Consider the following 15,917-nt stretch of genomic DNA (forward strand, 5'->3'; position numbering starts at 1 on the left):
CTGCAAAACAAACCACACTATACTAACTTTGTGTTAGTATAGTGTTGGACTGGCACACAGTGGCTGTGGTGCTTATGGTCACAGTTAGGTTACATCAAGTGTAGCAGAGAATAATCTGCATTTAAGATGATATTACTTATAATAATTCACTGAATTCCAACTTTATACCAACTATATACTGTCTATAAAGATAATATAAAAAGTATAGTGTCAGTGTCTGTGTATGAGATAGAAATCAGCCAGGATAGCTGGTGAAGCTGCTGACATCTTGTTGAATTCAGTTGTGTAAATCCACAAAGAGCAGCAGGTCAGCTGATCACAGCATGTAGACTAAGATAATCTACTGAAGCTCATATTAGAAATTACTGTGAGCTGTGATTCTTTTCCCTATGCTCAGACACTATGTAACAACAACCATGCCACAACCAAATTCACTTAAACCACCTTTCTTTCCCATTCTGATGCTCAGTTTGAACTTCAGTGGGTCATCTTGAACATGTCTACATGCCTAAATGCATTGCGCTGCTGCCATGTCATTGGATGATTAGATATTGCCATTAACGAGCGGTTGAACAAAGCGGTCAGTGAGTGTAGATAGCAGAGTGTCTAATTTAACCTATGAGTCACAGCTATGCATTGAGTGACACCACTTTAGCTCTGCTAAACACTACATGAATAAATAAAGGGTAAATGACTCCTGAACGGACACGAAAGCAATCTCCAATAAAAGCACTATTTAAACTTGTTTGTGTAACATTTGCTAAGAACTACAGTTTTGCCAGGATATGCCATATTGTTTATTAAAAATGAAACAATGAAAAACCCTATTTTAGCTTATTTGCCTGTGGCCACTTAGCATGCTCATGGACACACAGCAGCTTGCACCGTAAACATTAGCTGCATCCTCAGTTCTGCTGCCAGTTTATGTTTTTAACACCAAGGAAAGTGTTCAACAATCTAGCCCTCGGCTATATTGGAAAACTGTAGTAGCTATAACATACGCAGGGCACTTTAGCCTTCCCAGACTTTTAGCTCCTGCAGCATTGGCTCCAAAACATCCACTGCTTCATCTACACTTTGCCTCAGTTGGCACTGCAGAGCACTGACTGCAGCTGAACCCTCAGGCCTCTTGTAGTTCTGTTTGTGGTGCTCAGTGCCTCGATATCAGATGATTGGATAGCATTATCATCTGTTGATTACTGTCATCTCTGTCAGTATCTCTTTCAGTGCTGTCTGTATCTTTTCTTTTCAATACCTTGTACATCTGATACTTTCATTTTGGGAGTTAGTAATGTTTTAATATTCACTGTACTGAACAAGCTGCAGTTACTTCAAAGAAATTCAGTCCAAAATCAGCAAGTTGTGGTGAGAACTCCAACAACCTGTGAAGAGGTGTAAACAGAACTGAATATACACACATGTGGAACGAACTACTCTCTAAGATAAAAGTGATTATCTATTATCTATATTATCTTTATATCAGTGCATAAGGTTGTTTGTAAATAGACTAGTATGGATTTTTTTGCATAATAAAGTGATATGTTCACGAGTACAATGGTGTGGTTCAGTGATGTGTCTCTTGGACAGCAGCTGCAGTAATTGGCATGGAGGAATATCCAAAAGAGTCCTTGGGAGTAGAATTAATTCTCTGTCTTTTTCCTTTTATTTGCTAAAAATTAAAACAAAAATATATATAGTATATATATATATATATATATATATAGAAGAAACCAAAGGGTGAGTACATCAGTAGCAGACCAACAGATTTATTGTAAGAGCAAAAAAAAAAAAAGGATTATTTGCCTGTGATTCCAGAAAAAGTCCATAAAAACTGAGCTGACAAAAGTTAACCTCACCTGACACGTCTCATCCATTCTGTAAATCATTACTAAGTTACAGCAGGTGGTCTTCTAGCTCCACGTCTCACATACTACAGAGTCACCATGCAGAAAGGCTATTTGAAAACTGCACTGAAACAGAAGTAATATGTTTGTCAGTGATACACAGAGACAACTAGGAACAATATAGAAAAATGGCCTTAATCTTAACCCTTTCTGTCCGTCTGTCACAGCCGACTTTAATCAGAGCTCCTTTCACACAGTGGGAAAGTCAATAACAGCATACAATCAGCAAACAAATTCAGCTATTTTTAAATGGGGCCTCTGCATTCATTTCAGTTGCTGTAATTTGAATTATTCTAGCGTGTAACACTTTAATTGTCTAAGACAAAGACCATGTCAGAGACACAGAAGAACTGGAGGCAGGGGAAGACTTAGAAAGTGGTTTGAAGGCTGTCTCGCTGAGGGCCAGACTGGGAATAATTTGATGAGATAATTACATCTGCACTCTCACAGTAACAGCAGGCAGCATTTAGAATCATAGCAAATAAACAACATTATTAGTAACATTAGATATAGGTGACAATAGATTAGAATAGATTTATTGTTTTTTTTTTAAAAACAAACAAAAAAAGGACAAAATTTCATAGATTTTATTTATCAATAACTTACTTACCTCTTCTGTACCCAAACCTAATCAAAAGTGGCATTAGGGATCATGTTACAATAATAAGCAGCGCTCCTTCTCAACAGTCCTGTGATGTTTCCAGCCCTCAGAATATGCTACTGATTGTGTGAAGTCGAAACCAGGCACTCCCCACTACTGTGATTCTCATTGAGGGAGCCTCCCAGTAGGAATGTGAGGTTTGGCCTGACTTCATTAATTCTGACTGGTATGTTCATCTTGGCACCGACCACACAAGATGCCCTGCTAGCAAAGCTCCACTAAAACTGTGGCTGCTGCTTTCAGATGTCTGGTTTTGGAGTCCTGGTATTATCAAATGTTGCCTGTGCAACTGTTTTAGCACTAGTATGAAATATTATATATTAAGCATTTCATGATTTCCTAATGATGAAATCCCAAATGTATTTATGCATATATACTCACGTGTCATGTGGAAGATGCCATCACAGGCATTGATGTGGGACAGGAAGGAATTTCCCAGGCCTTGGCCAGCATGAGCACCTTTCACCAGACCAGCAATGTCAACAACATTAAGAAAAGCTGGGATTTTGCTGCAACAAAAAGGGAAAAAAAGAAAAAAAGGAAACAGTCAGATAATTCAGATGAAAATGGAAACATATTTTTGTGCTTCAGTCCAATACAATTCAATATGAAGTATGCTCAGGTTAATAGATCACAGTGAACTCATGGGTGGGTTTCCTGGTTGATGTGTTGCTGTTTTCTACTACAATATAATATAAAGTGCTGTGAAATTTGAAAGCCGATGGTGTAGTACGAGGCAGACAAAGTATCAGAGATTATAATAATGTTATAATAACAATTTTATTCCAGTCATTCTACTAAAAGAAGCAGGATCTACCCACATTTCTGAGTAAGGGTAAACTATTTTGCTATATTTTTATTTATTTATTTTTTATTTCAAAAACTACAGTACTGTGCTAAAGTCTTGAGCCACCCCTGATTTCTTCATGTGTTGCCTCAAATGAGCCAGACTTTCTTCTATTTTTTAAAGTTGACTCGAGTCATAGTTCTTCACTTTCTAAAGGTTTTTGGCTGCTTTTCACTCATTTTCAGTCCAGACTGTATATCTGACCCTTTTCAGAGGAATGATTTTTTGTTTATAAAGCCACCTAACACTATTATTCATTCAAGCATAAAAAGGCATCTGACTCAAGGGAGGAAGCAGTGTTGTGCTCATTGATAACAGACAGCTTAGCAAATAACCAGCTTTAAATGGGATCTTTAGGCATTTTGTTACTTGAAAACTCCCCCAAACAAGCAATTTGTTCCAAATTCTAAAAATTATTCCAAAGAGAACAAAGTTTTACATGCATAAAATACTATTTTTTTGTACTAATAAGGTGGTTCTTAAAGAGATATTGGCGGGAAACTTGGTATAGCTCAGCATGGTGTGCAGTGTGTCCTTAAAAAAATTGAGGAAACGGAACTAGTGGAGGAAAGAAGGAGAAGTGGAAGGCCTAAAATTCTACAGCAGAATAACAGTATCTGAAAGTCAGGTCCTTAAAAAGTAGGAAAAATCCAAGCGCTGACACACACAAAAAAAATCACTAAGAACTACAGGACTGAAAGTTTCTGACCCTTTAGTTAATCTATCTAATGTCCAAAGAAGCCTCATCAGAAATGGTTTCAGAGGAAAGGCTATCAAGAAGCCACTTATAAGAAAGGGAGAAATTGTTGAGGTACATATCCAGCAGTACAAAACACGGTGGAGGCTCTGCCATGATAGAAAAACACACCGTCATAGATTGGCCTCCCCAGACCATGGACCTCAACATTATTGAAGCAGTGTGTGAAAACAGAGCAAAACGTAGCCAACATCCAAAGAGGAGATTTGAATGTCCTTCAAGAAGCCTGGAACAGTACTTAAAGAAATTACAAGAAAGCTGTGTAGAAGAATAAAGCTGGCCATACCAAATATTGACTTTCAAACTTATTAGAGTAGTGTAAACTCTGTTTTTATCTTATATGCTGCATTTTCACCTATTTCTCATTTTTATAACAAAAGATCAAGAAATGAGGGATGGCCCAAGACCTTTGCACAGTACTGTAAATGACATTAATATAAAAGTGAGAACAGATTAATTTTAAGGATCACACACGTGTATTAATGACAGCTTATTAAAGGTATGGGAGTCCAAAGTTCACTGCCAATAGACACTTAAAGTAGTACTCAGACAAGACCAAATATAAGACATAATTAATAAATGGTATTTGGTTGATTGGAAGGTTATGACAGCACAATGGCTCGCTGATGTGTTTGTTATTATCTGAACAACACTGCAGGTCTATGGCACTTAAGAATAACATATATCAGGCTTTTAGATGCACAGGTAATAATTTTCAGAATCAATTCAACATGCTTATGGTTGTTTTTAAATTATATTCTTTATATAAGAAACGTGCAAAATATCATCTGCGTGACCTTGTGAGAGGTGGGGAGGTTTAATTGTGTGGTTAGAGGGATAATTAGTAATAAAAAGTGTCATCTATGCATTTGGCTATGGTATATCTGATATACAACATAGCGCAGGAAATCTCAATGGAACCTGCTTAAGCAGTTTCCATGAGTATGTATGATAACCAGGTGATGAAAGATGCTTTGGCTCTTCTTTGAAAGAAGCAGAGAAGCAATCTAAAAGCTCACAGCTACATGTCAACAACATTGGTATATGTTTTCTCATACCTATAGCAAGGGGACTGTCAGAGACTACAGATCTGAAGTGTGAATAATACGGGAACGATGAGACCTCATACCTGGCAGGTTTATGGAATTGGCAGAGGAAATCATAGCGTTCATCTGGAATGGGCACTCTGCTTTCATTTGGGTCAATGGTGCAGAAGGGGAAATTTTCAGCCGCAGCCTGACTCTTTGTCAGCACGTTGAAAAAGGTTGACTTACTGAAAATAAAAACAGCAGTGAGGTCAAGACATCTAAAAGTGCTGCTGTGTAGGGTCTGGCGGTTCAATAGCATGATCCTAAAACATGTCAGTTATTTATGCAAAATGAAGTTGTTGTTTTTTAATCTGCACACGAGGCAGAAAAGGTTATGCTAACAGGCTGAATATTTGAGCTCTTGAATGTAAAATCCTGCGTCAATTACAAGGTTAGATAATCCCATAATAGATCTGTTGTAAATGGATTCGACTGGCTGTTGAACAGGACTCACAAAATGCAGCCTCATGTTGTGATCACAGAGAGATTTATTTTCTATGGCACAAGCAGCTCGAGTGTACTTCAAAATCTACAGACAATGGTGAGTGTCTAAGAGTAATGATGGCATGGCAGTTACCTATAATCCAGGACTTTCCATCTTTATCCCCTCACTCAGTGCTTCACATTGAAATTATTGTTTGTTAAGTCCTATACGCATGAAATTGCTTGAGACTGCCAAAGTGCATGTATTAATTCCTTATATAAAGCTAGATTGATTTTCTAACATACTTGAAGCTTTTCCCGGGTCACCTTGGGTAAAAAAGAAAAGTAATTCACAGTAACACTAAAACATCTCTCAGGTGTAGACTTTAATGCTTAATATAGAGAACAGCACAGCAATGCACACACTTGCTGCAGTGCAAATCTGAGGGCGATATGACAGTAAGTAAAAAAAGAAGAGAAGATTTGTAGTTTGCAGCCAGGGTTTGGGTGTTTTTTCAGCTGGTGGGTTATGGAAACTAGGAAGTCAAGATTTGTAGCTATGAAATCGTGTTTTTTAATGAAAGACTAACACTTACATTTAAAGTGCAGTAACTCAACCAAATGGGTTAAACAGCTCTGCTACTGAGCTAAAGGTAAACATGTCATGACTAGCTAGCATAAGCTAGGATTCTCGCTGCTCGCCGGATTGTTATTATGAGACATCTTTTAATAAAGATAGCACGTGTCACTGGTGTTCAAATTAAAAAATGCCCAAATGTGAACTTGAACAAGGATATTAAGGGATGTTTATCATCTGGTAAATACAAGGTCAAAGCTACAGTTTGCAACTTTCACATCTAATTTTCATTCAAATTCAATTTTAATCCAACAATGCTGGTGAAGCCCATCAGTGCAAGGTAAGGATCCTGGTATTTCACAGTATATTAGAGTTTTAAATCTGGAGCTCATTTTCCAGGTTGAATGGTATGTTTCCTTGAAGTGATGCCAACTGTAGTGCGATGGGCTTTGAGGTATGTTTTCTCTCGCTTGGCAGGTGGTGTCAGAAGTGTCAAAAGGCGGTGCATCAGGCGCCATAGGTTCAGTGTTTATATAACATAAAAAGATGTTTCATACACTTCTGTTTTCCTTTAAATAAACTGTTTCCTAGACATCGCTGGTGCTGATTGCAGCTCTAGTTTCTACTTGCACTTCGAGCCAACCAACAAGTGGTGGACATGGAGCAATGGAGATAAGGTAGGCTACACTAACTAGGACTGTGGGGGGAAAATCTAGCAAGTATCCAGGAAAGGTTTCTGATGGAAGAAGGATTCAAATTTGAAAGAAATATGACTAACATGACAAGCATGCACCAAAAGTGTTTCTGTAATTTCTTCACTGCCAGAAGGCGAGACAAAAGCACATGCACACTCTGGTGACATACTAACTCTTTTTTTTCTTTTGCGGTGAGGTTCCACCTTGATTGGAGCAAACGTGTAACTTGGTGTATATCAAGGATTTATATCTCTGCATAATATACATGCTTTGAGCAATGGATGCTTGTTTTAACAAGTCATATCAGAAGTTAGGACTCTCGTGATAGTCTAGTAGCCTGTTCTTCTGTCTGAATTCCTTTTTAATCTTGATAATCTTGGCTAGCATCATGCAAACGGTCTTATTCATTGTCATAATGACACTGTTGGACAAATTGCTCCACTCACTATATATAAACAGCTAGGAAATGCATAGCTTATATAAGGCATACAAATCTGAGCTTATTACTCAGTTATTGTCTTGTTTTTACATTGCCTTCTAAGTCAAACGGAGCTGCCGAATAAGGCAAAAGGCAGATACTGTGTATTGATAGCATAAGAGAAGTGGAGGAGATTTTATGCAGACTATATAGTGTGTTTCTCTAAGCCTTAACAGACAAGAATAAACTTTTTTCCAGCCTATGAGCAGGAGAATGGCAGTAAACACAGTGAGCATGTGCTGTGGTCTAAGTGTAGGAATAGCTGAAAGGCTGGCTGAATCACACTCTCGAGTTTCCCATGTGTGAAGAGTGGTCAGTTACGCCCAACTAACAGCTGGCTGGCATCTGAACATAGTTCATTCAGGAAGAAACCATAGGAGGGTTGACAAGTTGTACTTTGACATAAACGTGGTATGGCAGGCCGCAACCTCAGTGAGTTCTACTTCTTAACCCAGGAAGACATTGTGGTTTTGCTGGGGTAAGAAACGAAAACATTGGGCACTAGAGAGATGATGAGATGGTGTGCAATAATCTTCAAAACAGCTACCAATACACACCACATGTGAACAAATGGCTGCAGAAAACTGGCTCTGTATAAATATCTCCTCCTTCTGGTAATAAGTGTCTGCTAAAAAAAAAAAGAAAAGAAGAAGAAATCCAGCTTTTCCACAGTTTAACTAAAACAATAAGACTAACTTTCATTTGACTAATTACAATACAGAGCATGGACAATGTTTCCACATCACGCCTTTATGTCCTTCCAAAAGCCATTGGTTTTCCAAAACTTTCCAAACTGCTCGAAAAAACAACTGTTCTGTTGAAAATTACTGAAAAAAAAGTTTCACGGAGGGGCAAAGTGATGAGAACATGACAGCTGAAAAAGAACATGATGTATCACCGTAGCCCTTCCTGTAACTCAAAGGGGCCTACAGGGAAGTCATGGTGGGGTCTGCACTGTTATTATACTATGTCACGGATGTTGCTGAAGGTCTTAGATGTAGTAGATGCTGACAAAAAAGATTTGTCTGACCAGGTGTGACATGGAAACGTGATGTCAGCCTTTTGACTCACAGACTGCCTGAGACATACACTGAGCTTTGACCAGCAATGGGCTTTGCAGAGCGATAAGTGAGCTTTCAAAACCAATCAAGAACCCTACTCCCTCATTCATTAAAAGGACAGAAACAATAGTAGACAGTAAGAGGAATGCAGGTTTATTTTGCATGCTGTCATTCAGTTCAAATGCAGCACGCTCCCACATGTAAGATCTTGCACTTTTATTTTTTCCACTTTTTCCACTGGTTTAATAGTAATATTCAGCATTCATAAATCCAGACATTGAGGAAACAAAAGGCATGCAAAACTTTAACCTTTTTCTTGTTTTTTAACATTGTGGGTTTTTATGAGCTGCAGATGCTTGATGCCCCAGGTCTACCCGTATAACACTTTTCTGCTGTAACATTCAAAAAAGGAAACAACGGTAACATCTGAAGCCTTTGTGAAAGGATGGGTAGCTCAGAGAGAGGGTTAAGATGCATGCAAGGAAAGACCTGGTTTGAAAACCTCTTGCGGAGTTTGAGCCCTGCTAGTAGGGACACATGTGGCTCCAGGAATTTAAGAGCTTTTCAAACATTGTTGTGGTTATTAAGGAACACAGAAACGTTTCCCACAGTTATCCAAGGAGCAGCTCTTTCTGGCACGCAGATTTAAAATCGTGCCATTTATTTATTTATTTATTTTTATCAGCATGTAGCAAGGCATGCAAAAGGTGTGACATGGAGAAACTCTCACCGAACAATGAAGTAAAGGTAGAAGTTGTCTGCATTTGTCATGCAGCAGCTTACATCTTGGCTTACATACAGCAGGTGGGTGCAGTTCCAAAGTAGACATGGGGCACATGAAATGTAGTGAGAAGCCCATTCTGTCCGTATAAATAAGGTTTTACTCACCCAACATTGGGCAGGCCAACAATCCCTATTTTCAGCGAGGTGCCAAACCTTCCAATCAATGGTGGTGGCTTTAGTGCATCAGCTCCCTTGCCCTAATCAAGACAATGTGGAAATGCACGCAGTCAGAAAAGCACTTGTCATTGCATAATCTACAGTGTATGCTATCATTTTTTTTCTTTTTTTTAAATAAATCTGTTCCTCAACAAAACACACCTTTTTTGGAGCCATTTCTCACACTGTAAGATTCTGCTGAATTCCACTACAGCTATAAGAAAAGCTCATTCATTGAAGGAAAATGGGCTAAGCTAAGTCCTCAAATGCAACTAGTCGACTGCACTTTGAGCAGATCGCTCCCTGCGCTCAAAATAGAACCCGCAGCCCCTGGAAATGAAAGTTGACACTGTAAGCTGGCGAGCTGACCTGCACCTCCAAATTTAGCTGTCGATAATATTGATGCAGGTTGATGAGCTCCTATAAGATCAGCACTACAGTGCTGAAGAAAAGTGGCTACTAAAAGCAGAGTTTTTCCTTCTCAGAGGCTTGACTGTATTGTCTGATATTTTTTTTTTCTCATGAACATTTCCATCGCCAGTCTTGGTGCTCGTCTAACTTGGGGCTTCCACAAGTTGGGTCTCAGTGCTCAAAGGTTTGTGCAAATTTGCCTTGTTCCCTTGTTTTATAGCTTGTTACCTTCCCATGGAAATAAAAGCTGATTGTCAAGTGGTTAATTTCCCAATGCACTTCAGTTTATGTCGTCTATTTTCTGACTGCGGTCTCTCTTTAGCTGTCACCAGTATAACAATAAGAATTCATGGAAAACACACAACTGAAATCCATGCAACATATATAACACGTTATCTATACATTTATTTTACAAAAAAGCCACAAAGTAACAAAAAAAGATAAAATTAACATATTTGTACCCATTTATTTTCTATTCACTGGGCTTCCTCTGATATTGTGATCCAAGTGGACTTGCCAGATAAAAAAAAAAATGTACAGCTTCAGCACCACAGAAATAAAGTATAACATCCTTTTCACTCACAGTTTACACTCCAACCCCCTTTTGAGAGAAACAGGTGTAGCCACATGAGCACACGAAATTACAACAATTAGTTAAACATCCTCAAATAAACTTCCCGCTGCAGAAATACAAATTAAAGCACACAGGGGCACAACCAAAAACCATTGCCCCATCCAGCAGCCTGTCTAGTTTAACATGCAGAAAATGAGGCTCTAATAATCTGGATTTGAGGCAAGTGAGGCCGGCTTTGTAGAAAGAATTTAAATGAATAGGTCTGAATTAATCATTTATCTTTTGTTGATGGATGCACCCCCACTTAGACTCATCACAATAGATGCAGAGCGTTTTGTTCGACCAAATAAATCATTCCCATTGTTTAAGGTACATTGATCAATCTAATGGCTTGTAATAGGCTCCTAATTGCCACAGAGAAGTGCTCACGAATGGAGTCCAGAATTACAGATTCAACTCAGAATTTTCCTTTGAATGACAAGGAAAGATCATGTTCTCCCCTCTTGTCCCAAATAAACATGCTCTGAAAAAATCACCCATATTTTATCAGCCTGGGTTAATGGAACTAACACAAACATTTCTGTACTAGTGAATTTAAATAAAAAATATAGGTGGGTAACATTTATCAGTGCACAAGGGTCTTGTGATTCCTACACACGTTTCTTTGTTAGGAGCAATGTGAACGGTCACACTGCTCATCATAATAATTAGAATAGTAATACATTATTATTATGAAGAAGAAATATTAATATAAGAACAATAAAAGCAGATTTCATTTTAACTATATTATTCATTACAAACATTATAGTAAACAAAACTAAGAAATAATGGTAATCTGAAATTAATTGCAGGGTGAAGATTTTCATGCAGGAAAAAAAATAATAAACGCTTACATTAAATTTCATTTAATCCTAGGATTCATTTAACTTCTTTAGCAATAATAAACTGTGCTTATGTAGAATAAACGCTTAATACTGTTAACAGCACTCTGCCAAATTGTCATGATTGCAAAAAATGATTCCATTTTCTTGGCAGCGCCAAGTAGCCTGTTTGATGAGACTGATTTTTATTCACCCTTCTAAAGGTGGGGCTTTAAAGCAAAAAGAAAAAAAAAAAAAAAGAGTATTTGAACAAATTGCGCCTGTGTTTACTGGCAGCATTCACACTCTATAATAGAGCATTATTTGCGCGTTTTGAATACTGTAATGCACATCTTTCGGTCAAGCCTTTCTCTGGAAAATTGCTTTAACTTTTAAAAGGATGATGATTCACATCAGAGCAGGTCAATTTTACATTATGCCATTATCCCTGAGCGTTTTTAACAAGCTATGAAATATGCGGCTTTATTGAATTGTTATATTCAAAGGGAGAAAAATAAAAGTCTCGAGTTTAGAGAAAGGAGAATAATAACAATAAAAAGAAGAAGAAGAAACTGGCGAAACGCGGCATCCTCTTCATTGTCCGCAATTTAATTAAATGTGGGATTGCGCTGGTGTTAAAAAAAAAAATTTCTCAGCTACAATGAAGACATCGCGTTAATAAATCGGTTTAATGGAGATGACTGGCGGCCTTACAGCAGGAATCTCCTGGATACTGAAACTTCTCTCCCCCCTCCTCGACTATAAAATACTTGTCTTTTAAAACAGATCTACTGCTTTCACTTATCAGGTGAGCTGTCATTTTTAATTAACCCCTCACCTGCGTCCCTCCACCCCCCAACAAGTGGGCAGGGAGGTACGCGTGTGCCACTGGCGCACGCAAACGCGAGCATAGGCACAAGTAAGTGGAGATTTTGGCTGGAAAAAAAGTAAGTTAATTGATTAATTGCGAGTCTTGGATGAATCTGCTTTCCTTCACCTATAAAGTCACTCGAATGCAGCAGGCTCATAAATAATCTAACTGCGCTCGGAGAAGTGGAGGTCTGCGCTGTCAGGCCTGTTTCTGGACTTCTTGGCTAAACTTTAATCCGTCTCTGATTTCCCAATATAAACACGACCACTTTAAAACCCCAGTCGTTTCCCACCGTGCCTAACACGCAGTAGCTTGCACTTGCGCTTGCACTTGATGCAGACCGCTCTGATAAAACCATCCCCGAGTTATCTTTCACAAGCATACAGTCTGCGCTTAAATCAACAATTTCTCAATGACGTGTTGCGCATGATCTGAATATTTAAAAAAATCAGAAGGGAAAACCTGGAGCTGCACCTTAGAAGCCGCAATCTACAAACGCCTTAGAGAATTAGTGAAACGCTTACCTCTTGGAGAACTGACGTGTTAAAAAACTCAATTCTGCAATGAAAGGAGACATTGAGCCTTCGTGTGAGAATACATAAAAATAACTGTATGCATTTAAAAAAAGAAAAAACACCAAATCGTGTCTTGTATGACAGTCTGGCCGGAGGCTGCACAAACAGATGATTGACGGCGGGGTTTTTGGTGTTTCTGTCTGTGGTCGGCTCTCTCATTGGCCGACTTGAAACCCCGGCCATGAATGCAGCTATCAGATTGGCTGCGCGTCTTCGCCAGCTGTACTTCAAAGAACACGCTCGCTACAACTAGGTAGTGTTGGGAGCTGCGAGCCAAGAGAGAAACCGTGTGACCTGAGTCAACACGGTAAATCTGACACAAATTGGAGCCATACAGCACTGAAATCGCGAACCCTCTCATCACAGCACAGACCCTGGATATGGCTACGTCTATACTTGGGGTGAGTCTGACTTTGTGTCCAAGCACAGAAGTTGCGCGTAAAGTTGTCGCCGCTTACTTTGCTGTGCGGCAGGATGTGTTTGTTGCTTTTCAAAACACGCGTGTTTTCCACGGCTAGAATTGATCATTTTCTCGGTTGCTTTTTTAATTATTACTACTACAATTAAAACTTTTAATCTTGGACAAAACGTATAAAACATGGAGATGAAACTTTGCAGTCGTTTAAAGATTTTCTTAATATGTTTAGAAACTCGATGAACACTTTTATTTCTTACCTTGCTTGGCTTACATGTTACACACTCTGTACACAGACACACGTTTAAGAAAAAAATCTCGGGTTTATTCGCTTCCAAAGACGTTTGAGTAAAGTTATGAAATTTTGTCGTATTTAGTTAATTTTAGTCATGTATGCTGAGTGCTCTCCAAGCCAAGCGAAATGATTTTTCCTCATTTTCTCGTTTGTTATTCTCTGTTCTAAGCCCATGTGTGTGTGTGTGTGTGTCTGTGTGTGCGTGTGTGTTTGTGTGTTTCTTTTTTTCCACCCAGGAAGAACCACGGTTTGGAACTACACCTCTAGCGATGCTGGCTGCAACTTGTAACAAAATTGGCAACACCAGTCCTCTTACAACTTTACCTGACTCCAGCGCTTTCTCGAAAGGTGGATTTCACCCGTGGAAAAGATCCTCCTCCAGCTGCAACTTAGGATCCAGTCTGCCCGGTTTCACGGTAGCGACGAGCCGCGCTTCGACAGGACTAACACAGACCAGTGGCACGAGCAACAGCGCCTTTTGCTTAGCCTCCACCTCCCCGACCTCGTCTGCGTTTTCCACAGAGTACAGCGGTCTGTTTTCCAACTCCGCCAGCGTCACGACCCAGGAATCTGGACAGTCAGCTTTTATCTCCAAAGTCCACACATCAGCAGAGACTCTGTACCCGCGCGTGGGGATGGCGCACCCCTATGAGTCGTGGTACAAGTCGGGGTTCCACTCAACCATCTCCGGTGACGTTACCAATGGTGCGTCCTCGTGGTGGGACGTTCACACAAATCCCGGGTCGTGGCTCGATGTCCAGAACCCCGCGAGCACCCTTCAGACCTCTCTGCACTCCGGCACCCCGCAGGCTATCCACTCCCAGCTCAGTGGCTACAACCCGGACTTCTCCTCGCTGACCCACTCGGCGTTTAGCTCCACTGGAATCAGCCCCTCAGCGTCTCACCTACTGTCCACCAGCCAGCACCTGTTAACGCAGGACGGTTTCAAAACAGTCATCCCCTCTTACACAGACGCTTCTGCCGCCAACGCCATGATTTCAGGGGGCAGTTCAGGAATAAGTAGCTCCTCGAGGTCGTCCAGGAGGTACTCTGGCAGAGCAACATGCGACTGCCCGAACTGCCAGGAGGCTGAGCGGCTTGGACCCGCCGGGGCCAGCCTGCGGAGAAAGGGACTCCACAGCTGCCACATTCCCGGCTGCGGTAAAGTGTACGGAAAGACGTCTCACCTCAAAGCGCATTTGAGATGGCACACCGGCGAGCGGCCTTTTGTCTGCAACTGGCTTTTCTGTGGCAAAAGGTTCACTCGGTCCGACGAGCTCCAGAGACATCTGCGCACCCACACCGGCGAGAAAAGGTTTGCTTGCCCGGTTTGTAACAAGCGCTTTATGCGGAGTGACCATTTGAGCAAGCACATCAAAACTCACACGGCAGGTGGAGGAGGCAAAAAGGGGAGCGACAGTGACACCGACACCAGTAACCTGGAGACCCCGAGGTCCGAGTCCCCAGAACTTATTTTGGAAGGGGTGAACCCCAGAATTACTGTTAAGGATCCGTCTCCTCACGACGAGCCCTGAGGCATTTCCCAAAAATCAATCCAGATTAAAACAAAAAACAAAAACACACAAATAATAATAATAATAAAAAACTGCACAGCAATGAAAACGGGTCTTATCTGACGGACAATAAAGGGGAAAATGTTTCCAGAAGCGATAGCAAAATCTAAAAAAATATATATTCTCCACAGGCGTGACGAGTATTTCATTCGTAAATTCATCTTTAAAAAAAAGAAAGGAAAAAAAAAAGAGTGATTTACTGTAGGCCTTCGGAAAATTTGAGGGAGACAGCTTGAAAATGAAATGGATGTTTGCTAATGCGCGAAACCTGTTGAACTTTGGTTGGACAATGTGAGTTACACCTTGTATATTGACGACTAAACTATGTGTTATTTTCATGTAAATGTTAGGCTATGATTGTTTTATTCGTGTTGGTATCCTGGAAATCAGGGAGTTTACTTTCGACGCACTTTGTGGATATGTATGTAAACGGCTTTTTAAACTTTGGTTAACCATTTTATTTCTTTGCTAAAAAAATTTATCTATATATAAATGTTTACCTGTATAAAGTCACACGTATAAGGCTTTCATTTTATCGTAATTAAAACATCTTAAAAAAGGCTGTAAGTGTGTGATGTAGAGTTTATATATTTTTTTTGTTTATTTATTAGGTTTAAATCTAAAAATATAATTTTTAAATTTTTTAATTTTATAAAGTGTGACAGCTCATCACAGGCTTTTTTTCTTCTTAAAATCACCTACAATACGTCGACTTTAACTATTTCCTCTATGGAATAAATCAATGTTTAATGCCCCGGAAAAGACATTTCATGCCCAAATGAAAATCTTGTTAAATGGTATTAATTATGACTTGGAGCACATCGCAGCCCCATGTGTCTTGTATTTGCGATTAGGGATTCGTGTCTTATCAAATATCTAATTAATCTCCGAGACATCTTTTGTTCGGTTTCA

General features: G+C 39.7%; 2 protein-coding genes across 5 annotated transcripts in view; one reads left to right on the forward strand and one right to left on the reverse strand.

The window, feature by feature from the left end:
• The window catches only part of LOC116323030 (obg-like ATPase 1), a 45,447-nt gene extending 35,720 nt beyond the window's left edge, over window positions 1-9,727 (reverse strand). Inside the window, exons 1-4 of one of the 4 annotated variants that reach the window (XM_031743291.2) lie at window positions 9,593-9,727; window positions 9,380-9,471; window positions 5,299-5,442; window positions 2,947-3,074 (exon numbers count right to left, since the gene is read on the reverse strand). In XM_031743291.2, the coding sequence (XP_031599151.1) occupies window positions 2,947-3,074; window positions 5,299-5,442; window positions 9,380-9,471; window positions 9,593-9,607 (379 nt within the window). In that variant the 5' untranslated portion in view covers window positions 9,608-9,727. Of the gene's footprint in view, window positions 1-1,856; window positions 1,971-2,514; window positions 2,619-2,946; window positions 3,075-5,298; window positions 5,443-9,379; window positions 9,472-9,592 lie in introns of those variants that run through there. The other 3 variants (XM_039600178.1, XM_039600180.1, XM_039600179.1) reach the window with 3 other exon arrangements.
• Window positions 9,728-12,994: 3,267 nt separating this feature from the next.
• sp9 (sp9 transcription factor) lies at window positions 12,995-15,561 on the forward strand. Its single transcript, XM_031743309.2, has 2 exons — window positions 12,995-13,122; window positions 13,668-15,561. The coding sequence occupies exons 1-2, from the start codon at window positions 13,102-13,104 to the stop codon at window positions 14,964-14,966; spliced, it is 1,320 nt and encodes a 439-aa protein (XP_031599169.1). The 5' UTR covers window positions 12,995-13,101; the 3' UTR covers window positions 14,967-15,561.
• The last annotated feature ends 356 nt before the right edge of the window (window positions 15,562-15,917 follow it).

Source organism: Oreochromis aureus, linkage group 16, assembly GCF_013358895.1.
Source record: "Oreochromis aureus strain Israel breed Guangdong linkage group 16, ZZ_aureus, whole genome shotgun sequence".
In the NCBI taxonomy this organism is placed as follows: Eukaryota; Metazoa; Chordata; class Actinopteri; order Cichliformes; family Cichlidae; genus Oreochromis; species Oreochromis aureus.